Source organism: Pelophylax lessonae (genome assembly GCF_965119305.1).
Source record: "Pelophylax lessonae genome assembly, chromosome: 3".
Lineage (NCBI taxonomy): Eukaryota > Metazoa > Chordata > Amphibia > Anura > Ranidae > Pelophylax > Pelophylax lessonae.
The window spans coordinates 178,597,918-178,624,818 of NC_138770.1; the positions used below are offsets into that span (position 1 = coordinate 178,597,918).

Genomic DNA, 26,901 nt, shown 5'->3' on the forward strand with positions numbered 1-26,901 from the left:
GACCGAGCACTATTTGATCAATGAGATGTTCTTTATGAAAATTGGAGGAGTGTGTCTTTTTATCAGTTTTGTGTGTACAATATATTTTACTCAAGTAAATATATATATATTTTTTTAGGATTTTACACTATGCCAGTGCACTCTCTGTTTCACAGGTATTCTCAGGATGCCCCAGTCTGGACAGAGCTGTAAGGAAATGGAAGGTTTTTTTCTACTATATTATGTTGAATAAAAAGGCTCTGTGCCAGTAATTTTAACTTTGGCAGAGATAAACTAATGTAACAATGAAGTTGTTGAACAAGTTTATCAGTATAGGAACCATGCTTTTACCTGAGCCTCAATGAGAAAGTTATTGATGTCCTCAGTCTTGTCACCGATTTTTCTGGTTACCACTGCACCTGCTAGAATCATATAAAAAACTGCAAATTAAACATGATTCTCTATGTCACTCGTTGCCTTTTCTGCATACATTTATTTATATATTATTCTGAACAAACAGTCTGTTCATAGAAGCACCACACTGCATACTACTTAAAATTATATTAAAGGTATTTTTTTTTTAATAAACATGTTACACTTACCTGCTCTGTGCTATGGTTTGACACAGAGCAGCCCTAACCCTGCTCTTCTTCCACTGGAGCTCCTGGCCCCTTCCCTACCAAGTGCCCCTATAGCAAGCGGCTTGCTATGGGTGCACTCATGCCTGCTCGCTTCTGAGACCCACTCTGTGTGTCTATAAGGGTCCTTTTACATGGGCTTTCCACCTGGCGGACTCCATTTTGCTCAGTGGGGATTGATCCACCGATCACCGCTGAGCAGGCGGATGACTGATCTGTCTCTGCTCTCTGTGCTGAGATTGACTGGTCAGATCCCGCTCTCCTCTATGGGAGATCAGATGAAAACAGACCGCCTGTTGGTTTTTATCCAATCCTATCCGATCCTACAGACGGATGGAAAATAGGGTTTCAATCCATCTGGATTTCACAAACAGGATCGGATCGGATAGCAACGGGTGTCAGCGGATATGTCACTGCTGACATCCGCTGCTCTATAGAGGTGCATGGAGCATCCAATCAGGTCCGCCTGAAAAACTGACAGGCGGACCTGATCGGAAAGCCCGTGTGAAAGGACCCTAAGACCCACAGGACAGGGCTCAGCCCCTTCCCTTGACATAAATGAATAAAAACTGACCATTGTAAGTATCCCTTCCAGTGTTTAATGGTTTATTTCACTGCTAAAAAAAAATCCCAATAAGTGTATATTGATTGGTTTGCACAAAAGTTATCGCGCTAAATTATAGTGTCATAAATCATGAAAAAAAAGAGAAAAACTCCATAGCGTAATACCGTAGAAAATTCCACCACATAAAGGTGTGAGTATCCGTCACCAGTTGTGAAACTGCTTACCAGAAAAAATATATAGAAAAGACATAAATAACAATCCCAGTGTTTAAAAAGGAGGGAGAACCACTACCGTTTATGTAGCCTCTTACTAGATTGAGAAATATAATCAGCAGAAATAGGAAGGATCCTGAGTACACCCGAACATCAACAGTGACACTCAATGACACTCTGAGCACCTTACCAGACCAAAATATTAAGTTACCTAATGATTAAGCACACATTGTAGTGTGTGAAACGCGTCTACCTTGCCACCTTTATGTCACACTGGGATGTCCAGCAATAAACCTGGATTTTGACCTTATCTGGAGTGCAGCCATTTCTTTTCATTATCGATTATCCACGGAGGCGAGCCGGAGTGTGCACCGCTGTTGGTCATTAAGCTTCTGAACCACCTTGAGCAGTCTGGTTTAATCTGCTGGCATTACCCTTCACCTGACCCTGGTTCCTGAGATTGTCTGCTGTTGGTGTCATACGCTTGGGGAGCGCATAGAGCAAGACTACATCCTGAGCAACTTAATATTTTGGTCTGGTAAGGGGCTCAGAGTGTCATTGAGTGTCACTGTTGATGTTCAGGTGTACTCAGGATTAGAGTTGAGCGGACACCTGGATGTCCGTGTTCGGCGGGTTCGGCCGAACTTTAAAAAAAAGTCCGGGTCCGTGTCCCGGACTTTTGCCGAACTTTTCCCGGACACCGAACCCCATTGAAGTCAATGGGGACCCGAACTTTCAGGCACTAAAATGGCTCTAAAACACCAAAGGAAAGGGCTAGAGTGCTGCAAATGGCAGCAAAACGTAATTAAGAGCATGGCAAGTGCTCTGCAAACAAATGTGGATAGGGAAATAACTTAAAACAACAAAAATAAAAAAAGACAAAATAAAACAATGTTCTTCATCTCTGAAGGACGAGGCCCATATGGAGTAGGAGGGAGGTTGAGGTGGTGGTGGATGTGGCGGTCTCATAGACGTGCGCACAGGGTGTGCCGGATGTGCCTGGGCACACCCTAATCACCTAGGGCACATAGCATTATCACTCTGTTTGCCAGTGAGGAGATGGGAAAGATCTCCCTCGGACCTGCTCTGCTCTATTTCTCTTTGCCAGCAGGGAGAGTAATGTATCGGGGCCATGTACATGTAGGCAAACACATGCATGTATATTTAAACTTTGGGGTGCACACCCTAATGCAATAGGCTGCGCACACCTATGGGCGGTGTAGGTGGAAGCGGCGGTGGAGGAGGAGGAGGACGAGGTAGCCAACACTGCTTCTTTTCACAAATTTTAAATGAGGGTACACCCCAAAAGAGTGAGAAAGAGCAAAAATGGAACAATGGGTGGGTAAGGTCGGTATCCATCGCTATTCTGCACAAGGTACGGAAAAGTCCCGTGGGATCCATGCCTGGTTCATTTTAATGAACGTGAGCTTGTCCACATTGTCTCTGGACAGGCGGCTGCGCTTGTCTGTTATAACGCCCCCAGCCGTGCTAAATACCCGTTCAGATAATACACTGGCTGCAGGGCACGCCAGCACCTCCAAGGCGTAAAGGGCAAGCTCAGGCCATGTGCCCAATTTGGAGACCCAGAAGTTGAAGGGGGCAGACCCGTCATTCACTAAATGTAGGCGTGTGCACACATACTGCTCCACCATGTTGGTAAAATGCTGCCTCCTGCTAAGACGTTCCATCTGAGCTGCTGGTGCTGCTGTTTGTTGTGGCGTGCTGACAAAGCTTTTCCACATTTCGGCCATGCTAACCCTGCCTTCTGAGGTGCTGGCGGTGCCCTGGTTGCGTTGGTGACCTCTTCCTCCTCCTCCTCCTCCTCCTCTGCCTTGTGCTTCCACTGTGGCCCCGCTGTCAGGTGGGAATGCCAGGAGCATCGCGTCTACCAGCGTGCGCTTGTACTCGCGCATCTTGCGAATGCGCTCCAGTGAGTGAATTAAGGACGGTACGTTGTCCTTGTAATGGGGATCCAGCAGCGTGGCCACCCAGTAATCAGCACAAGTTAGAATGTGGGCAACTCGGCGGTCGTTGTGGAGACACTGCAGCATGTAATCGCTCATGTGTGCCAGGCTGCCCAGAGGCAACGAAAGGCTGTCCTCTGTGGGAGGTGTATCGTCCGTGTCCTCTGTATCCCCCCAGCCACGCACCAGTGATGGCCATGAGCTGGCCTGGGTGCCACCCTGCTGTGAACATGGTTCCATCTCCTCCTCCAGCTCCTCCTCCTCCTCATCCTCCTCATCCTCCAGAACTGTGCCCCTGCTGGACAATTGTGTCCCTGGCGTTTGTGTGTGCAGGAACCCACCCTCGGAGCCCCTTGCGAATGATTGCCCTGAAAGCCTTGGAAATGTTACCTCTTCATCCTCCTCCTCCTCCTCATCCTGTGCCACATCCTCTTCCATCATCGCCCGAATTGTTTTTTCAAGGAGGCATAGAAGTGGGATAGTTAAGCTGAGAACGGCGTCATCGCCATGTTGGTGGAGTACTCAAAACAGCGCAACAAGGCACACAGGTCTCGCATGGAGGCCCAGTTATTGGTGGTGAAGTGGTGCTGTTCCGCAGAGCGACTCACGCGTGCGTGCTGCAGCTGAAACTCCACTATGGCCTGCTGCTGCTCGCACAGTCTTTGCAGCATGTGCAAGGTGGAGTTCCACCTTGTGGGCACGTCACATATGAGGCGGTGAGCGGGAAGGCCGAAGTTACGCTGCAGCGCTGACAGGCGAGCAGCAGCAGGGTGAGAACGCCGAAAGTGCGCACAGACGGCCCGCACTTTCTGCAGCAGCTCTGACATATCGGGGTAGTTTTTAAGGAACCTCTGCACCACCAAATTCAGCACATGCGCCAGGCAAGGGATGTGCGTCAAACCGGCTAGGCCCAGAGCTGCTATGAGATTTCGCCCGTTATCGCACACCACCAGGCCGGGCTTGAGGCTCGCTGGCAGCAACCACTCATTTGTCTGCTGTTCCATGCTCCTCCACAACTCCTGCGCGGTGTGTGGTTTGTCCCCCAAACAGGCAAGTTGTAAAACTGCCTGCTGTCGTTTACCCCTGGCCGTGCTGAAGTTGGTGGTGAAGGTGTTATGCTGTGCGGATGAGGAGGCGGTAGAGGATGAGGAAGCGGAGTAGGAGGAGTTAGGAACAGGAGGCAAACTGAAGCGCCCTGCAATCCTCGGTGGTGGAAGGACATGCGCCAAATTGCTATCCGCCTCAGGCCCATCCGCCACTGCATTTTCCCAGTGTGCCGTTAGGGAGATATAACGCCCCTGACTGTGCTTACTGGTCCACGTATCGGTAGTTAGGTGGACCTTGGCACAGATGGCGTTGCGCAGTGCACACCTGATTTTTTGTGCAGGTAAGGGATGGCTTGCCTGGAAAAGTAGTGGCGGCTGGGCACGACGTACTGTGGGACAGCCACCGACATAAGGTTTTTAAAACTGTGCGTCTCCACCAGACGGAATGACAGCATTTCAAAGGCCAATAATTTTGAAATGCTGGCATTCAGGGCCAGGGATCGCGGGTGGGTAGGGGGGTACTTCCTCTTCCTCTCAAGTGTTTGGGAGATGGAAAGCTGAACGCTTCCACGGGACATTGTGGAGATGGTTGGTGACCCAGGTGGTGGTGTTGCTGACAGATCGTCTGTTTGCGGGGTGGCAGGTGCCGGTATCACTACAGATGTGGCTGGAGCGGCCGAGACTGCAGCAGAAGAGGAAGCAGGATGAGCCAGAGACGTTTCTTGGTTTTGAAGGTGTGTACTCCACTGCAGCTCGTGCTTTGCACTTAGATGCCTGATCATGCAGGTTGTGCTCAGGTTGAGAAGGTTTATGCCTCGCTTCAGGCTCTGATTGCACAGGGTGCAAACCACTCGTGTCCTGTCATCAGCACATTTTCTAAAGAACTTCCACGCTAGAGAACTCCTTTGAGCTGACTTTGGTGCGCTCGTTCCCTTGCTGCGTTGGGCAGTAGCAGGCGTAGTGTCTAGGGCACGGCCGCTCCGCTTCTGCACCCTGCTCCCTCTTCTGCTGTGCTGGTGGCTCTGGGCGACCACCGCCTCTTCCTCCAAACTACTCAGGTCATCTGCATGACGTTCATTCCATGTGGGGTCGAGGACCTCATCGTCCTCCACATCATCTTCCACCCAGTCTTCACCCCTGCCCTGCTTGTCGGTCTCCACAATGCTGAACGCCGCAGCAGTTTCGTCATCATCGGAGACGTGCTGCGATGGTCCTTGCATGTACTCATCTTGAGAAATAAGTGGTTGGGCATCGCTGCACTCAATCTCTTCCACTTCTGGGGCAGGGCTAGGTGGATGGCCCTGGGAAACCCTGCTGACAGAGTCCTCAAAAAGAATAAGAGACTGCTGTATGGCTTGGGGCTCAGACTGCTTGCCTGATTTGCAAGGGGGTGAGGTGAAAGACGGTTGGACATCAGCTGCAGGTGCCAACTCTGACCTTTCTGCCGTAGACTGGGTGGGAGACAATGTGAAGGAGCTGGAGGCACTGTCAGCAGCAAACCAATCTACTATCGCCTCTCTGTGTTCTGGCCTCATCACTTCTAGAGGCGTATGATGCCCTACCAAATACTGATGCAGGTTCTGTCGCCGACTCACACTTGAGGAAGGTGTTTCACTTGTGCGTGTAGCTGGCACAGATCGACCACGTCCTCTCCTTGCAACAGGAGCTCTACCAGCAGCACCACGACCCAGGCCACGGCCCCTATTTGACGGTCTCCTCATATTTCTGTAATTTAAGATCTTGCCCTAGAAAGGTGTTTATTGAATAGCGGAACAAAAGAACAACAGTATCGCACGGGTGTATCTCACAGTCAAATATGCAAACTATGCCGCAATTTAATGTTTTTTACACCAAAAGGGTGTATATTGAATAGCAGAATAGTATAAAAAACTGTGTATTTCACACGTACAAACACAGACTAGGCCCGATTAAATTTTTTTGTACCCTAAAGGGAGGATGAGGAAGAGGAGTAGGAGGAGTTGGGAACAGGAGGCAAACTGAAGCGCCCTGCAATCCTTGGCGGGAGAAGGAGATGCGCCAAACTAATTTAAAAGGTGTATCTCACACGTACCGATACAGACTATACCGTAATTTAATTTTTTACACTCCAAAAGGGTGTATATTGAATAGCGGAATAGGAAAAAATTTATAATACGGTGTATCTCACACGTACAAACACAGACTAGGCCCCGATTACAATTTTTTGTACCCTAAAGGCAGGATGAGGAAGAGGAGTAGGAGGAGTTGGGAACAGGAGGCAAACTGAAGCGCCCTGCAATCCTTGGCGGGGGAAGGAGATGCGCCAAACTAATTTAAAAGGTGTATCTCACACGTACCGATACAGACTATGCCGTAATTTAATGTTTTACATTCCAAAAGGGTGTATATTGAATAGCGGAATAGGAAAAATTTTATAATACGGTGTATCTCACATGTACAAACACAGACTAGGCCCCGATTTCAATTTTTCTGTACCCTAAAGGCAGGATGAGGAAGAGGAGTAGGAGGAGTTGGGAACAGGAGGCAAACTGGCGCGCCCTGCAATCCTCGGCGGTAGAAGGAGATGCGCCAAACAAATTTAAAAAGGTGTATCTCACATGTACCGATACAGACTATCCCGCAATTTAATTTTTTACACTCAAAGAGGGTGTATATTGAATAGCGGAATAGGACAAATTTTACAAAACGGTGTATCTCACACGTACAAACACAAACTAGGCCCCGATTACAATTTTTTGTACCCTAAAGGCAGGATGAGGAAGAGGAGTAGGAGGAGCAGGCAGGAGGCAGACTGAAGCACCCTCAAATCCTCGGCAGTATGAGATGCGCCCCAAAAATTGGAAAGGTGTATCTCACACGTACCGACACAGACTATCACGCAATTTAATTGTTTATACCCAAAGGTTTTGATTAAATAGCGGAATAGAAAATATGATAAAAAAAGTGTATGTATATCACACGTACACAACCACACCAGGCCCCAATTACTATTGTTTGTACCCCTAAAAGCAGGATGAGGAGTAGGAGGAGTATGGAACAGGCAGCACCCTCAAATCTTCAGAAGTATGAGATGAACCTCAAAAACTTGGAAAGGTGGATCTCACATGTACCAACACAGATTATCCCGCAATTTAATTGATCCCCAAAGGTTTTTATTGAATAGTGGAATAGGAAATATGATCAAAAAAAGTGTATGTATCTCACACATACAGAGGCACACTATGCCCCAATTACTATTGTTTGTACCCCTAAAGGCAGGATGAGGAGTAGGAGGAGTATGGAACAGGCAGCACCCTCAAATCTTCAGAAGTATGAGATGAACCCCAAAAACTTGGAAAGGTGGATCTCACACGTACCAACACAGACTATCCCGCAATTTAATTGATCCCCAAAGGTTTTTATTGAATAGCGGAATAGGAAATATGATCAAAAAAAGTGTATGTATCTCACACGTACAGAAGCACACTAGGCCCCAATTACTATTGTTTGTACCCCTAAAAGGATGGATGAGGAGTAGGAGGAGTATGGAACAGGCAGCACCCTCAAATCTTCAGAAGTATGAGATGAACCCCAAAAACTTGGAAAGGTGGATCTCACACGTACCAACACAGACTATCCCCCAATTTAACTGATCCCCAAAGGTTTTTGATTAAATAGCGGAATAGAAAATATGATCAAAAAAAGTGTATGTATCTCACACGTACACAACCACACTAGGCCCCAATTACTATTGTTTGTACCCCTAAAAGGATGGATGAGGAGTAGGAGGAGTATGGAACAGCCAGCACCCTCAAATCTTCAGAAGTATGAGATGAACCCCAAAAACTTGGAAAGGTGGATCTCACACGTACCAACACAGACTATCCCCCAATTTAACTGACCCCCAAAGGTTTTTGATTAAATAGCGGAAGAGAAAATATGATCAAAAAAAGTGTATGTATCTCACACGTACAGAAGCACACTAGGCCCCAATTACTATTGTTTGTACCCCTAAAAGGATGGATGAGGAGTAGGAGGAGTATGGAACAGGCAGCACCCTCAAATCTTCAGAAGTATGAGATGAACCCCAAAAACTTGGAAAGGTGGATCTCACACGTACCAACACAGACTATCCCCCAATTTAACTGATCCCCAAAGGTTTTTGATTAAATAGGGGAATAGAAAATATGATCAAAAAAAGTGTATGTATCTCACACGTACAGAAGCACACTAGGCCCCAATTACTATTGTTTGTACCCCTAAAAGGATGGATGAGGAGTAGGAGGTGTATGGAACAGGCAGCACCCTCAAATCTTCAGAAGTATGAGATGAACCCCAAAAACTTGGAAAGGTGGATCTCACATGTACCAACACAGACTATCCCCCAATTTAACTGATCCCCAAAGGTTTTTGATTAAATAGCGGAATAGAAAATATGATCCAAAAAAGTGTATGTATCTCACACGTACACAACCACACTAGGCCCCAATTACTATTGTTTGTACCCCTAAAAGGATGGATGAGGAGTAGGAGCAGTATGGAACAGGCAGCACCCTCAAATCTTCAGAAGTATGAGATGAACCCCAAAAACTTGGAAAGGTGGATCTCACACGTACCAACACAGACTATCCCGCAATTTAATTGATCCCCAAAGGTTTTTATTGAATAGTGGAATAGGAAATATGATCAAAAAAAGTGTATGTATCTCACACGTACAGAAGCACACTAGGCCCCAATTACTATTGTTTGTATCCCTAAAAGGATGATGAGGAGTAGGAGGAGTATGGAACAGGCAGCACCCTCAAATCTTCAGAAGTATGAGATGAACCCCAAAAACTTGGAAAGGTGGATCTCACACGTACCAACACAGACTATCCCCCAATTTAACTGATCCCCAAAGGTTTTTGATTAAATAGGGGAATAGAAAATATGATCAAAAAAAGTGTATGTATCTCACACGTACAGAAGCACACTAGGCCCCAATTACTATTGTTTGTACCCCTAAAAGGATGGATGAGGAGTAGGAGGAGTATGGAACAGGCAGCACCCTCAAATCTTCAGAAGTATGAGATGAACCCCAAAAACTTGGAAAGGTGGATCTCACACGTACCAACACAGACTATCCCCCAATTTAACTGATCCCCAAAGGTTTTTGATTAAATAGCGGAATAGAAAATATGATCCAAAAAAGTGTATGTATATCAAACGTACACAACCACACTAGGCCCCAATTACTATTGTTTGTACCCCTAAAAGGATGGATGAGGAGTAGGAGGAGTATGGAACAGGCAGCACCCTCAAATCTTCAGAAGTATGAGATGAACCCCAAAAACTTGGAAAGGTGAATCTCACACGTACCAACACAGACTATCCCGCAATTTAATTGATCCCCAAAGGTTTTTATTGAATAGCGGAATAGGAAATATGATCAAAAAAAGTGTATGTATCTCACACGTACAGAAGCACACTAGGCCCCAATTACTATTGTTTGTACCCCTAAAAGGATGATGAGGAGTAGGAGGAGTATGGAACAGGCAGCACCCTCAAATCTTCAGAAGTATGAGATGAACCCCAAAAACTTGGAAAGGTGGATCTCACACGTACCAACACAGACTATCCCCCAATTTAACTGATCCCCAAAGGTTTTTGATTAAATAGCGGAATAGAAAATATGATCAAAAAAAGTGTATGTATCTCACACGTACACAACCACACTAGGCCCCAATTACTATTGTTTGTACCCCTAAAAGGATGAATGAGGAGTAGGAGGAGTATGGAACAGGCAGCACCCTCAAATCTTCAGAAGTATGAGATGAACCCCAAAAACTTGGAAAGGTGGATCTCACACGTACCAACACAGACTATCCCCCAATTTAACTGATCCCCAAAGGTTTTTGATTAAATAGCGGAATAGAAAATATGATCCAAAAAAGTGTATGTATATCACACGTACACAACCACACTAGGCCCCAATTACTATTGTTTGTACCCCTAAAAGGATGGATGAGGAGTAGGAGGAGTATGGAACAGGCAGCACCCTCAAATCTTCAGAAGTATGAGATGAACCCCAAAAACTTGGAAAGGTGGATCTCACACGTACCAACACAGACTATCCTCCAATTTAACTGATCCCCAAAGGTTTTTGATTAAAGAGCGGAATAGAAAATATGATCAAAAAAAGTGTATGTATCTCACACGTACACAACCACACTAGGCCCCAATTACTATTGTTTGTACCCCTAAAAGGATGGATGAGGAGTATGAGGAGTATGGAACAGGCAGCACCCTCAAATCTTCAGAAGTATGAGATGAACCCCAAAAACTTGGAAAGGTGGATCTCACACGTACCAACACAGACTATCCCCCAATTTAACTGATCCCCAAAGGTTTTTGATTAAATAGGGGAATAGAAAATATGATCAAAAAAAGTGTATGTATCTCACACGTACACAACCACACTAGGCCCCAATTACTATTGTTTGTACCCCTAAAAGGATGGATGAGGAGTAGGAGGAGTATGGAACAGGCAGCACCCTCAAATCTTCAGAAGTATGAGATGAACCCCAAAAACTTGGAAAGGTGGATCTCACATGTACCAACACAGACTATCCCCCAATTTAACTGATCCCCAAAGGTTTTTGATTAAATAGCGGAATAGAAAATATGATCCAAAAAAGTGTATGTATCTCACACGTACACAACCACACTAGGCCCCAATTACTATTGTTTGTACCCCTAAAAGGATGGATGAGGAGTAGGAGGAGTATGGAACAGGCAGCACCCTCAAATCTTCAGAAGTATGAGATGAACCCCAAAAACTTGGAAAGGTGGATCTCACACGTACCAACACAGACTATCCCGCAATTTAATTGATCCCCAAAGGTTTTTATTGAATAGCGGAATAGGAAATATGATCAAAAAAAGTGTATGTATCTCACACGTACAGAAGCACACTAGGCCCCAATTACTATTGTTTGTACCCCTAAAAGGATGGATGAGGAGTAGGAGGAGTATGGAACAGGCAGCACCCTCAAATCTTCAGAAGTATGAGATGAACCCCAAAAACTTGGAAAGGTGGATCTCACACGTACCAACACAGACTATCCCCCAATTTAACTGATCCCCAAAGGTTTTTGATTAAATAGCGGAATAGAAAATATGATCAAAAAAAGTGTATGTATCTCACACATACACAACCACACTAGGCCCCAATTACTATTGTTTGTACCCCTAAAAGGATGGATGAGGAGTAGGAGTATGGAACAGGCAGCACCCTCAAATCTTCAGAAGTATGAGATGAACCCCAAAAACTTGGAAAGGTGGATCTCACACATACCAACATAGACAATCCCCCAATTTAACTGATCCCCAAAGGTTTTTGATTAAATAGCGGAATAGAAAATATGATCCAAAAAAGTGTATGTATCTCACACGTACACAACCACACTAGGCCCCAATTACTATTGTTTGTACCCCTAAAAGGATGGATGAGGAGTAGGAGGAGTATGGAACAGGCAGCACCCTCAAATCTTCAGAAGTATGAGATTGTGTTCACTGTACCCCACAAAGATTGTGTTCACTGCACCCCAAAAAGATTGTGTTCACTGTACCCCACAAAGATTGTGTTCACTGCACCCCAAAAAGATTGTGTTCACTGCACCCCACAAAGATTGTGTTCACTGCACCCCAAAAGGATTGTGTTCACTGCACCCCACAAAGATTGTGTTCACTGCACCCCAAAAAGATTGTGTTCACTGCACCCCACAAAGATTGTGTTCACTGTACCCCACAAAGATTGTGTTCACTGCACCCCAAAAATATTGTGTTCACTGCACCCCACAAAGATTGTGTTCACTGTACCCCAAAAAGATTGTGTTCACTGTACCCCAAAACGATTGTGTTCACTGCACCCCAAAAAGATTGTGTTCACTGCAGCCCACACACAGCAAATTGGATGTGGATCACTGACACCTGCCTATCTCCTATCCCACACCACACAGCAATATCGATTGTAGTTTGTAGAACACACTTTCCCTAAAAATCAGCAGACTCTCTCCCTAACAGGATTTATAAGATCGTAGATCGGGACTGCAGACCCCACCCCACACAGCAATATCGATTGTAGTTTGTAGAACACACTTTCCCTAAAAATCAGCAGACTCTATCCCTAACAGGATTTATAAGATCGTAGATCGGGACTGCAGACCCCACCCCACACAGCAATATTGATTCTAGTTTGTAGAACACACTTTCCCTAAAAATCAGCAGACTCTATCCCTAACAGGATTGATAAGATCGTAGATCGGGTGACTGCAAACCCCACCCCACACAGCAATATCGATTGTAGTTTGTAGAACACACTTTCCCTAAAAATCAGCAGACTCTCTCCCTAACAGGATTGATAAGAGATCGTAGATCGGGTGACTGCAAACCCCACCCCACACAGCAATGTCAATTGTAGTTTGTAGAACACACTTTCCCTAAAAATCAGCAGACTCTCTCCCTAAAATGCCTACAACTCGCCCTGCCTAACACACTCCGACCTGTCCCTCAATTCTATCCGGACACAAATGTTTTTTTTTTCCTGTCTGTCCCTAATCAGCAGCCAGCACGTTGATGTGTGCTCTCTCCCTGATCTAAGCAGCAGAATGACGCCGCAGCGGCGATGCCTCGAACTTATAAAGACTTGGTCACATGCTTCAGACGGCCAATCACAGCTACTGATACATTTGTAGGCATGGCTGGGATGGCTTAGGCACACCAGTTAAACGCTTGTTGATTGGCTGTTGAAAGCCCGCCATGAAAAGCGCGCCAAAGCATGCAAAACCCGGAAATAAAACGACCGAACACGGATTTTTACCCGAATATACAGTAAAGTGTTCGTGTCTGTGTTCGGGTAACAAAAATCCAATTATTCGGTACGAACACGAATAATACAGTCCATGTTCGCTCAACCCTACTCAGGATCCTTCCTATTTCTGCTGATTATATTTCTCAATCTGGTAAGAGGCTACATAATCGGTGGTGGTTCTCCCTCCTTCTTCAACACTGGGATTGTTATTTATGTCTTTTCTATATATTTTTTCTGGTAAGCAGTTTCACAACTGGTGACGGATACTCACACCTTTATGTGGTGGAATTTTCTAAGGTTATCATTTAACACTTATTGTTACGGTATTACGCTATGGAGTTTTTCTCTTTTTTTTTCATGATTTATGACACTATAATTTGAGTGTCCAACACAGAATTTCTCACAATCAAGTCAGCCTGGCATGTGATTCCCGCAATTTTTAATTGCTTGTCTGGTAAGCACATTACCTAAGAGACTCTGGATTGCTAGTGTGCTGATCAAGATTTACATCATCATTTTTTCAACATATTCACGTTCACACTTTGGGACTTTATGTTTTTTGGACATTTATTTGTTCTAGATCATTTAGCGCAACTTATTTTATACATATTGATTTGAGGGTGTGGTCACACTTGAAGTTGCTGCTTCACATAGTTCTTTTTTCACCTTTAGCGCAGTTATTATTCCTTTTTCACAAAATTTATCGCGCCTACAAACTAGGGGAAAGATTTATGTCATTTTTATTTATTTATTTATGTTTTTCCTAGTAATGTCTGCAATTTTTAGCGGGACTGCGACATTGTGGTGGACAGATCGGACACCTAACTGACACTTTTGAGGGGACCAGTGATATTATTACTAGGGATGATCGAACGGTTCGGGTCGACCATCGGTTCGACCCGAACATTGACTGTTCGAATTTCGACTTTTTGCTGAAAAAGTTCAGAATTCGGCAACCAGAACCGACCAAAATGCAATGGGACAGGAACTGGGCTTTACAAATCCGTGATTGGACCAGAACATCAGTAAAAGCCAATTGAGGGGGCAGGAGGATGCTAGGAATGTGATTGGAGTGACTAGGGGGTCCAGAGGCCAATCAGTAGTGAATACGCCCCCCCAGTATATAACATAGCCCCGCCAAATCTCTAGCATTGTAATACATAGACGTAGAAGAGAGTGGAAGCAGTTCTGTTACTCCTGCTTCAAAGTGTCATTTAGCAATTATTAGTGTGAGGAAAGGGATATCTAGTGTAGTTAGGGTACTATTTTCCATTATAGTTAGATTTAATAATCTAGTTTCTGTAGGGAAAGTGTTAAGTGTCAGGGGACCGTAGTGTAGTGTAGTGTAGGGTTAACTGACTCTGACTGCTATGGCAGGGTGACCAAACCCTTCCATGTCAGGGTGACCGTCATAGAAAGCCATAGAAAAAAGATAGTTTCTATTAGAATTGCAATAGAGCAGGATAGTGGCTTCGCCCCTGTCACACCCAGCTTTTTGTTGCAGGCGTTTTATTGGGCTTTTTTGTGGACGTGTTTGGAGGCAGGCATGACATCAGAACTTCTGTGTAGGGATATATACACACACACACACACATGTATGTATATATACACATACACATATATAGGTGTGAAAGTAGCAGAACCCTATGCCTGCACTAATGAAATAATTAACAGGCATAGGACTACGCTCCTATCACACCTATATGTGTGTATGTGTATAAATACATATAAGTTTGTGTGTATATGTACCCCTATACAGAAGTTCAGATGTCATGCCTGCCTCCAAAGACACCCCAAAAATGCCCAAAAAAACGCCTGCTACAACACACCTGGGCGTTTTTGCAGCAGGCGTTATTTTGGGCATTTTTTGGGCGTCTTTGGAGGCAGGCATAACATCAGAACTTCTGTGTAGGGGTATATATACACACACACATGTATGTATATATACACATACACATATATAGGTGTGAAAGTAGCAGAACCCTATGCCTGCGCGAATTAAATAATTAACAGGCATAGGAATATGCTCCTATCACACCTATATGTGTGTATGTGTATAAATACATATAAGTGTGTGTGTGTATATATACCCCTATACAGAAGTTCCGATGTCATGCCTGCCTCCAAAGACGCCCAAAAAAACGCCTGCTACAAAAACGCCCAGGTGTGATGTTGCAGGTGTTTTTTTTTGGGCATTTTTTGTACTCACTTTTGTGAGATACTATATATATATATATATATATATATATATATATATATATATATATATATATATATACACATACAGTATATATATATATATATATATATATACACACCATATTTAGCGGCCTGTAACACACACTTTTTCCTTCTAAAAATGGAGGGCAAAACAGTGCGTGTTATACGCCGTTACATTTAAAAAAAAGGCCAGGCAGCGCTGAGAGTCAGAGGGGGCCAAGCAGAAGGAAGGACGAGCAGTCGCTGTCATAGGAAGTCCTGCCTCCTATGATAGACCGCACAGTGCCCCAATGCCGGGACGTGTGACGTCTATCATAAGCGCCGGGACTTCAGATGACAGCGGCCGCTCATCCTCCTTTCTCCTCGGCCCAGCCCTCCCCCACTCTGTGCAATGGCGCTGGTGGGGCAGTAATACAGGACACTGCGCTGGCGAGACAGCAATACAGGACACAGGCTGCATTTATGGACACTGCGCTGATGAGGCTGCATTAATGGCCACCGGTGACGCTGCATTTGAGTTTTAGAAGTAAACAATAGTGGTGTAAATACTTTTCTGATGAGATCTGTGGTCTAGAATGGAGTCTTACCATGCCTTTCACATGTAGCTTGTGGTTGACCAGGTGGAGTTTTTGTGCCAGCAATCTCTGCACCTATTGTGCTAACACACCAGCAAAGCCCGGTGCTTCCATGGCACTGCTGTGGTTGGTAATTGCCCTTTTCATCACATTGTGGAATATAATGACCAATCATCTTCTTTGCCAGAGCTTCTTGACGCTCCTTCAAGCATTTTGTCAACTCTGTCAACATATACAGAAAAGAATAATGATAATCAAAGCTCTTTGCAAGGAAAATATTCCAAATTCATGAACTGGTTAATTTTTAGTAGGGAAACATAATTGGATTAATGTTTGAAACAATGGATCACTTTAATATTCACAAAGGGAAATACAAAAGAGGAGACTACCATCTATAAATATAAAAGTTACTTATTTGCCGACAACACCAACTGGCTTAAGAAATAATAATTTTATATACTCATTCATCAGATTGTAAAACTAATAATTTATTTGGTGGTTCTCTTGAGTGGTGGGCCCAAAGCAAATGCACGGGAGCTCCCCTCCTACCTGAGCTTACAGACACTCCTTTAAGCATTTTGTCAAATGTATCAATATGTGCAAGAAATGTACAAAATATGTATTTTGGTTAAAACAATTAGGGCTCTTTCACACGGGCGGTCCGATCAGATCCGCCTGTCAGTTTTTTAGGCGGATCTGATCGGATCCTCCATGCAGCTCTATGGGGCAGCGGGTGTCAGCGGAGACACCTCCGCTGACACCCACTGCCATCCGCATCCGATCCTGTGCGTGAAATCTGGACGGATGGAAACCCTATTTTTCCATCCGTTCAGTAATCGGAGCGGAGCGGATCTGATGAGAGCGGACAAGCGGTCAGCTCTCATCTGATCCCCCATAGAGGGCAGCGGGTGCTGAGACACCTCCCTTTCCGCACTGCAAGCGGAGACGGAGCTGTCATCCGCCCGGCTCAGCGGGGATCGCGGATCGATCCCTGCTGAGCAACACGGATCCGCCTACGGAGCGGACCATGTGAAAGAGCCCTTAATCTTTTGCTGAAAAGTAAAACGTAGATTTTGCCCTTCAGAATTCTTGCCTAGTGGGATATTATACACACACTATAAATTTTCTAAAACCTCATAATCCATATCCATTACATTTACAATAGGCTGGTTTCTTTCCCTTTTAAATCTAAAAGAAAAATGTTAAAAAGACTGCAGTTCCCCTTCAATGGACCTATCATTACAATGCAGGCTTTTGGTCAGATCAGTATGGCACATTTCAGCATCCCAGAATCACCACATTCCAGTATAACAGAATCCTGAGTTCCTACACGTGACCTTAATCAGAATTGTTGGGGGTTATCAATTCTATGTGTTTTATGTAATTGGAGATTGACGATTGTTTTCAGATAGACTACTTCATCAGTAATATAAGAGTATCTGAAAGGCACAATCAGAAAGCAGAGCTGTTAAATTTAATATGTAAATATGAATATATATATATATATATATATATATATATATATATAGTTATTAAGTTATTATGGCTATATATATATATATATTTTTTTTAAGTATTGGGACGCCTGCCTTTACACACACAAGAACTTTAATGGCATCCCAGTCTTAGTCCGTAGGATATAATATTGTGTTGGCCCACCATTTGCAGCTTTAACAGCTTCAACTCTTCTAGACAGGCTGTCCGCAAGGTTTGGGAGTGTGTCTATGGCAATGTTTGAACATTCTTTCATTCTTCCAGAAGTGCATTTGTGAGGTCAGGCACTAATGTGGACGAGAAGGCCTGGCTCGCAGTTTCCCCTCAAATTCATCCCAAAGGTGTTCTATCAGGTTGGGGTCAGGACTCTGTGCAGGCCAGCCAAATTCCTCCACCCCAAACTGGCTCATCCATGCCTTTATAGACCTTGTTTGTGCACTGGTGTTCAGTCATGTTGGAACAGGAAGGGGCCTTCCCCAAACTGTTCCCACAAAGTTCAGAGCATGAAATTGTTCAAAATGTCTTGATATGCTGATGCCTTAAGACAGGGGTGTCAAACTCAATTTCTTTGCGGGCCACATCAGAATTATGGTTGCTCTCAAAGGGCTGGTTATATCTGTAAGATTAGATGTCCAGAGCACCCCACGCCCCCTTACACCCTTAGATGAGATGTCAAGAGCCCCCCCTACCATCAGAAGTCAAGAGTGACCCACCCTTTCATACATCACAAAGCACCCCCTTACCTTGTGCTGCTGCTAGGAAGAAGATGCAGGTGGATCTGGGAGGAAGAAAGTACAGGGTCTGGAGGAGGGCTGGAGTCAGCTTCCAGAGTCTGCTGAATGCTGAGACCAGGGGAGGCAGCGACAAGGTGGTGTTGCAGCTGCACAGAGAGGTGCAGGATCTGTAGAAGGAGTTCTGCCCTCCTCTCTGCTGTGGACTGCTGAGAAAGTGGGGGGGGGGGGTGATGGGCAAAGACAAGCCTTTTTTCAGCTGCACAGAGAAGCGCTGGATCTGGCAAAGGAGTTCTGTCCCCTCTGCTGCTGACTACTGAGACAGGGGGGGGGGGGTGCGAGGGTCACATGAAATGGCCTGGGGGGCTGCATTCGGTTTGATACCGGTGCCTTAAGAGTTTCCTTCACTGGAACTAAGGGGTCAAGCTGCACCCCTGAAAAACAACCCCACACCATAATCTGCCCTCCACCAAATGATTTGGATGAGCAAGTTTGGGGTGGAGGAAATTGACTGGCCTGCACAGAGTCCTGAACTCAGCCCAATAGAACGAAGGATGGGCCAACTTAATATTGAACCCTACGGACTGCGACTGGGATACTATTAAAATTCATGTGCATGTAAAGGCAGGCGTCCCAATACTTTTGGTAAAATGGTTGGTTAACGAAAACAGGATGTGCACATTGGCTCAGTGCAGTGCTACAGGGTGTATATGGGGAGTGAAGAAAACTGCTTTTGCAGCTTTCTCCAAGTTTTGGTACACCTGAATGGAGCTCTGTGGTTTGGAGATTCCATAGTGTCTTGGGTGGGACGAAATCTCCAACCCTGTCCTGCTCCACCCAACAGATAGGCAGTCTGTGCATGGGAGTCAGGAGGACTCCAATCCTCTCCAGGAGTCAGAGGCTGCAGGTGGCAGCCAGAGTGTGTGTATCTACAAGAGGCAGTAAACAGCCTGGGGACTAAGGCTGAAGCAGAGCTGTGGGCGCTAGAGTAAAGCGGTCTGCACAGAAGCACCTATGGTCGGAGTGACCAGCATAAAGAGCCAGGTGGGCTAGCATTTTCTGCTTGTGTATTTACCGGAAGAAGAACCCCTGTGTGGGAAACCTATATGTTATGGACTCTTTATTTGCTTTTTAATAAATATGGGCTACCGGGCCTTTTAAATATAGTTCCTGACTACCGTGAATCACTTAAAAATGCATCTACCACTAGAGCTAATGGTCCCCTATGTTACTGTATGTATGTATTATGTATATATATATATATATATATATATATATATATATATATATATATATATATACACACAGTTGTGCTCTGGCAGAGTTTATGATTTCTTGGCCATTTTTCCGAGAATATAAATGAAAACACAAAAACTTTTCTTTCACTTATGGTTAGTGTTTGGCTGAAGCCATTTATTATCAATCAACTGTGTTTACTCTTTTTAAATCATAATGACAACAGAGACTACCCAAATGACCCTGATCAAACGTTTACATACCCTGGTGATTTTAGCCTGATAATATGCACACACGTTGACACAAAGGGGTTTGAACGGCTATTAAAGGTAACCATCCTCATCTGCGATCTGTTTGCTTGTAATTAGTGTGTGTATAAAAGGTCAATGAGTTTCTGGACTCCTGACAGACCCTTGCATCTTTCATCCAGTGCTGCACTGACGTTTCTGGATTCTGAGTCATTGGGAAAGCAAAAGAATTGTCAAAGGATCTGCGGGAAAAGGTAGTTGAACTGTATAAAACAGTAAAGTGATATAAAAGATATCCAAAGAATTGAGAATGCCAATCAGCAGTGTTCAAACTCTAATCAAGAAGTGGAAAATGAGGGGTTCTGTTAAAACGAACCCACGGTCAGGTAGACCAACTAAAATTTCAGCCACAACTGCCAGGAAAATTGATTGGGATCCAAAGAAAAACCGACAAATAACTTCTGGACACATACAGGACTCTCTGAAAACATGTGGTGTGGCTGTTTCAAGATGCACAATAAGGAGACACTTGAAGAAAGATTGGCTGCATGGTCAAGTCGCCAGAAGAAAGCCATTACTACGCAAATGCCAAAAAGTATCCCACTTCCAATACACCAAACAGCACAGAGACAAGCCTCAAACCTTATGGCACAAAGTCATTTGGAGTGATGAGACCAAAATTGAGCTTTTTGGCCCCAACCATGAACGCTACATTTGGAGAGGAGTCAACAAGGCCTATGATGAAAGGTACACATTCCTACTGTGAAACACGGAGGTGAATTGCTGATGTTTTGGGGATGTGTGAGCTACAAAGGCACAGGATATTTGGTCAGAATTGAAGGCAAGATGAATGCAGTATGTTATCAAAAAATACTGGAGGTAAATTTGCATTCATCAGCCTGGAAGTTGCGCATGGATCGTACTTGGACATTCCAACATGACAATGATCCTAAACACAAGGCCAAGTCGGCCTGTCATTGGCTACAGCAGAATAAAGTAAAGGTTCTGGAGTGGCCATCTCAGTCTCCTGACCTCAATATCATTGAGCCACTCTGGGGAGATCTCAAACCTGCAGTTCATGCAAGACAGCCCAAAAATTTACAGGAACTGGAGGCTTTTTGCCAGGAAGAATGGGCAGCTTTACCATCTGAGAAGATAAAGAACCTTATCCACAAATACCACAAAAGACTTCAAGCTGTCATTGATGTTAAAGGGGGCAATGCACGGTATTAAAAACTGGGGTATGTAAACTTTTGATCAGGGTAATTTGGGTAGTTTCAAACACACACACACATTTAGGCCCCGTTCACACTGGGGCGACGCTACTTGCCGGGGCGACCTCATAGGTCGCGGCGCGCTGCTCGCACCGCGACCTCGGACCCGGCGGCACAGACTTCATAACATTGAAGTCTATGCAGATCGCTCCGGGTCGCCCCAAAGAAGCTCCGGACCCTTTTTCTAAGTCGGAGTGACTTGTGTCGCTCCTATTAGAACGGGTCCGCAGCTTCTCTATGGAAGGCGACCTACAGCGACCTGTCAGGTGACCAGGTCGCCTGACAGGTCGCCCCAGTGTGAACGGGGGCTTAGGAGATGTATATACAATAAAAATATATTAAACATTTCCATATGGTTTTTAACATTAGGCTGACCTCTTTCATGTGTACATCCAAAAAAGAAAAAAGAAAACAAAAATAGTTCCTCTTTAATCCTTGTTTAAAAAAATCCCAAACCTAATTTAAATGACCAATCTAGGGGCCAGAAAACAGAACTGTGCATCCAGGAAAAGATCATCTGAGGGCATGATAAAGTTGTAGAATTCATATGAACTGTTTTTCCATGATTCCCAATTAAGTGAGCCCACCCTCATGGTAGTCCAGGAGCAGAAACCCCTATCTGAGTAGTGGTTCTCCCAAGACTCTCATCTTGCACTGCTCTTCTCAATATGAAATTATTATTTTACAGACAGGAAGTTATCTTTCAAATGCCCATACAATTTTAGCCTGCATTTACCTAAATAATTTGGGCTAATTTCAGATGCCCATTTGCACTAGTCTTACAAGCAGAGACAGATTTTCACCTAAGATGACAAAGCTTCGACCCTTTTTCGATCCCGCCAACAAGGGGGCCTGGCCCTTCCCCACCTGCGCCGCTATTTTCTAGCTGCCCAATTGGCTCAATTTTCCACTATCTATCGCAGGGGGGGAAACCAGATTGGGTCCACTTGGAACGTCAGGCGGTACCTCAGTACACTCTTGACTTCCTAGCTTGGTGCCCCCCGAAAAATAGACCCCCTATACTCGCTCCTACCCTTTCTCACTCTTTTTCTCTCAACGACCAACTTATCAAACATCCTGCCCTGGTATCTAAACTTAAACCCCTTACTCATATCTTCAATAACCCCAGCTTTCCCCCGGGTCAAAACATTAAAACATTTCACTGGTGGCTGAATAAAGGTTTGTTCCGCATAGGACACTTCTTTAACTCCATGGGTCCTCTCTCCTTCCCACACTGTGTCTCTACCCTCAAAATGCCTCTTACAGAAAGATTTAGGCACTCCCAAATCTCCCACTTTTTACACTCTATTTGGAACAACAAGCCAGAACCCCCACAGGTCACTGGCTACGAACGTTGGTGTGCTGAGGCCCAGGATACGAGAGGTGGGATTTCTCTAATTTACTCTGCACTGTCTAGCACTGACACAAAGCCCAAGTACGCCCTCGATTGGGAGAGGGACCTGGAGATGGATTGGGATCTGGAACACTGGGGCGCCTGCCTCCTTCGCTCTTTCAAAGGTATTATGAATGTGTCTCTTTTTGAAGCTAACGTTAAACTGCTTACAAGGTGGTACTTGGTCCCAACTCGTATTGCTGCCATGTTTCCTAATACCACTCCTCTTTGTTATCGAGGTTGTAGTGCTAAGGGGGATTATTTACATACTTGGTGGTCTTGTCCCAAGCTTAGATCTTTTTGGAACAAACTGTTTCGCAAAGTTCTTGACCACCCTGTACAGCAATCACTGTTTATTGCGCTACTACATGATTCCAAGCTTTCCAAACCAGCCCGCACACTTTTACATTTCATCCTCATAGGAGCCAAAATTATTATTGCCAGAGCATGGAAAACACCTAGGGTTTCCGTTCGGGAATGCAAACTCAAAATTTCTTGGATTATGTCACAAAAAAAGCTTTCTAGTATCATTAATGACACGGTGCCTAAATATGAGGCTGTCTGGGAACCTTGGGCCAAATATGTGCAAGTATCTCTATAAACCCTGTGCAGGGCTGATTGACTCACTCCTTCCTCTTCTCCTTCTGCTCCTACCCCGCCTTAATCATCTGCTCCTCCTCTCCTCCTCTTTTTCTCTATGTCTCCTTCCCCTTCTGTTTCCCCTTAAGCTCCCTTCGACCATTCTTACAAATCTTGGACTGGCCCTCGGTGAGGGCTCGGGCTGGACCCGTATGTATCGCCACCCTTGGGGGGCACGGTGTCCTTCTCCATCCCTCCTCCTAGGAGACACTCCTATAATCGTTGTGGATATTCATCCTCTAACAAGTGTTTGGTCTTCCCCTTCTGCGAGGTTGGGCACTGTAATGTTCTCTCCCCGGTTTATATTTTTGCTTATTATGACAATGCTCGATCACTTATCGCGGTTGTTTACTACAAGGTTGAACTTTTTCTCGTGGGTATACATCCCTTTGGCAACCTATTTCTCCGACCTATTAATCTATGTATCTCCGTACCTACTATGTCGCACATGTTATTGTTCTCATTTGTTTAATTCTGTATTGCAAATTTTTTCAATAAAAAGTATTGAAAGTAAAAAAGATGACAAAGCTTGCACTGGGGTATGTAGACACCCGGACATCATTTGTTCGCTAGGCATGTTCATCTAAAACCAATCTGAGTGGGCAAACTGTCTCGTTTATCTCTTTTTTTCAAAGCAGTCGTTTGCAGGTCCATCCCAGGTCAAAGACTTTTTTCAACAAGAACATTTATAAGGGGCTTTTCAGCCATCTGATACACCTGAGTGACAGGACCTTTTTCATTTCAACTGGTGTGGCTATTGTGACTGGAGAGTTAATTTACGAACACTTAGGCCCCTTTCACACAGGCGGACCGTTCAGATCCGCCTGTCCGTTTTTTTGGCAGATCTGAACGGTCCCCCCATGCATTCCTATGGGGCATCGGATGTCAGCGGAGACATGTCAGCTGACATCCGGCCCGATCCGATCCGTCAAATCTGGACGGATGGAAACCCTATTTTCCATCCATCCAGCGGATCGGATCGGATGGCATCGGATGAGAACGGACCGACGGTCCGTTCCCATCCGATTTCCCCCATAGAGATGCATGGGGAACTGACAGCGGTGTCTCCGCACACAGCACGGAGACACAGCTGTCCTCCTGCTGCTCAGCGGGGGATCGGCGGCTCGATCCCCCGCTGAGAAAAACGGACTCTGTCCAACGGACGGAGTGTGTGAAAGGAGCCTTAAGAGTGCAAAATATGGTGCAGGTGTGCATGGTAGCCAATCAGCTTCTAACCTCAGCTAGTTCAATTAAGCTTTAACAAAAAACTTGGAAGCTGATTGGTTTCTATGCACAGCTGCACAAGAATTTGCACTCTCCAGTTTTGGTAAATCAACCACTATGTGTTCTGATCTTTTGATTTAAAGGCTAGCGAGAACACAGGGGTAGGAGGGTAGCAGCACAAAAACTTTGCCTATGGAACAAGGAAGTAGAGTTTCAATCTTGCCTGCAAGACAATATTTTTCTTTTCTAAGCCCACACTCACCAAAGACATCTCAATCAATAATATTATGTAAAAAAGTATATTTATGACAGGGATATGCAGATAAAGTGTAGAACTGAGTCTTACCATTTTTTGTACATATAGCTTGTGTTTGTCCAGGTGGAGTTTTTGTGCCGGAAATCTCCTCACCATTTGCGTTGACACACCAGCAGTACCCAGTGCTGCCATGGCACTGTTGTGGTTGATAATTGCCTTTTTCATCACACTGAGGAACAAAACGACCTATCACTATCTCGTCTCCTCCCAGAGCTACCTGACGTTCCTTCAAGCATTTTGGCAAGTCTGTAAACATATACAGGAAAGACCAGAGATTACAGAGAACACACTCATCAGTGTTTAAATGTCCAGAAACAGTAGCAATGTAATAAATATACTGCTTTATGGCTCTGAGAATGCATTAAAGTGGTTGGAAACCCTTACATATACCCAGTGAAATGAACAGCTTCAGATGATGCAAACATGAAACAAATCTTCCTGTATAGGTTATTGTTTATGTGCAGGATTCTCTTGCCTACACCCCTTCAAAAGGCAAGAAAAGTGTTAAAATCTTTCTTCATTTGTCAGGAGCAGAGAGGAGGAGGAGAAGAGCTGCAGTAACAGTGCGTGAGAGCTGATTGGAGGAAATGCACACACTCCCCTCCACTCAGCAGCAGAATTGTGCTCTGAATAGGCATGCTGTCTGCTGAACTTAACCCCCCCCACACACACACATTTATTATAATTTGTGTCAGGAAACTTCTCAGAAGTGACTCATGCTGATAACAGAGGAACCAGCGAGAAACGGCACTTAGACCCTTGGAGAGTGATGAGCGAACACTATAAATATATTGTATGTGCTTTGCTCAGGTTCCATGAATGAGGTTTACAACCACTTAAAGGTGCATCAAAACCCTTTTGTTAATGATCACAGATTTAAACCAACCACTTGCCGTTTGGGCCAATCTTGGCATTTTTCATATACTGTACATGTTAAAAAATTTTTGCTAGAAAATTACCTAGAAACGTCAAATATATTCTCCAAACAGAGGCCCCCGGAGAATGATATAATATAAAAGATGATGTTGCGTCAAATACATGTCAATATTTAAAACTGCATACTCCTGTGAAATGGCAACATACAGCAGCAACTAAAATTTTCTACAGACAATTCTTTTTTTCATTCAACTTTATTGCTATCACAATGGATGAACCAAACCCTTTGTGATAGCTTGGGCAGAGACAGGTATTCTTTAATAAGAAATCAGTGGGCTATTAGACCACAGCCCTCCAAGAAAGCTTGGTTTGATCGGCTGCTAGCGGCCAGGAAACCACAGCACCGAAATTTGATAAAACCCACATCAATTCTGGCTTCATTCATCACAGAGGAGAGGAAGGAATAGATGTCCCCTCCTCTCCTCTGTGGGCAGCTAAACTGACTGCTTTTAATAATCCCGGGCTCCACAGTGAAAGAGAAGAAGTCAGGGAACAGCAGCAGGCAGAGATGGGAGGCTGTCTCCTTTGCAATCCTTGTGAAAATGATAGGGAGGGTATAGAGCCACTGAGTCTACATTTACATGAAAGCCAATAGACAGCTTGGCTGGAGCTGGTGGTGAAATGGGCTGATTCAAAAAGCTTTACATCAAAAGTGTAGTGTGGCTTGATGTAGCACAAACGTCAAGTATTTTAGCCACAACAGAATTCAATGAAAACACCTGAAAACGTACAAAAGCATGCAAAAATGCATGCATCACACATTTTGTTCCTCTAGTTTCTAGCTTTCCATTGACTAAAAAAATTTAAATAAGAAACACTCAAGTCAAGTTCTTCCACCCCAAACTCGCTCATCTATGTCTTTCTAGACCTTGCTTTGTGCACTGGCATGCAGTCATGTTGGAACAGGAACCCCAAACTGTTCCCTCAAAGTTGGAACCATGAAATTGCCCAAAACATCTTGGTATGCTGACTCCTTAAAGCAGAGTTCCACCTAAAGGAACATATTTAACCCTTTAAACGCCCCTGGTATTAACCCCTTCCCTACCAGTGTCATTATTACAGTAACAGTGCATATTTGTACTTTTTTGTGTCTAAAAATTGCAGATTGCCGCCATTATTAATAAAAAAATAAATAAATAAAAATTACATAAATCTTTCCCCTAGTTTGTAAACACGATAACTTTTGCGCAAAACCAATCAAAATACACTTATTGAGATTTTATTTTACCAAAAATATGTGGCAAAATACAAATTGGCCAAAAATGATGAAAACATTTGATTTTTTAATTTTTTTTATTGACAATGTTATATAGCAGAAAGTGAAAAATATTGCCCCGGCACGGTCGTCTGGACAACGCTGAGGGAGCTTACATGTTCCCTC

General features: G+C 44.5%; 1 protein-coding gene across 23 annotated transcripts in view; it reads right to left on the reverse strand.

Moving 5' to 3' along the window:
* Window positions 1-26,901, reverse strand: part of LOC309549656 (thyroglobulin-like) — a 330,286-nt gene that overhangs the window by 186,623 nt on the left and 116,762 nt on the right. For 19 of the 23 annotated variants that reach the window (XM_082250044.1, XM_082250039.1, XM_082250054.1 and 16 more), the window contains 2 exons: window positions 24,615-24,830; window positions 16,042-16,251 (listed from right to left, as the gene is read on the reverse strand). The exons of 1 other annotated variant lie outside the window; for it this stretch is intronic. In XM_082250044.1, the coding sequence (XP_082106170.1) occupies window positions 16,042-16,251; window positions 24,615-24,830 (426 nt within the window). The remainder of the gene's footprint in view (window positions 1-16,041; window positions 16,252-24,614; window positions 24,831-26,901) is intronic. 3 more of the 23 variants (XM_082250052.1, XM_082250043.1, XM_082250056.1) reach the window with 2 other exon arrangements.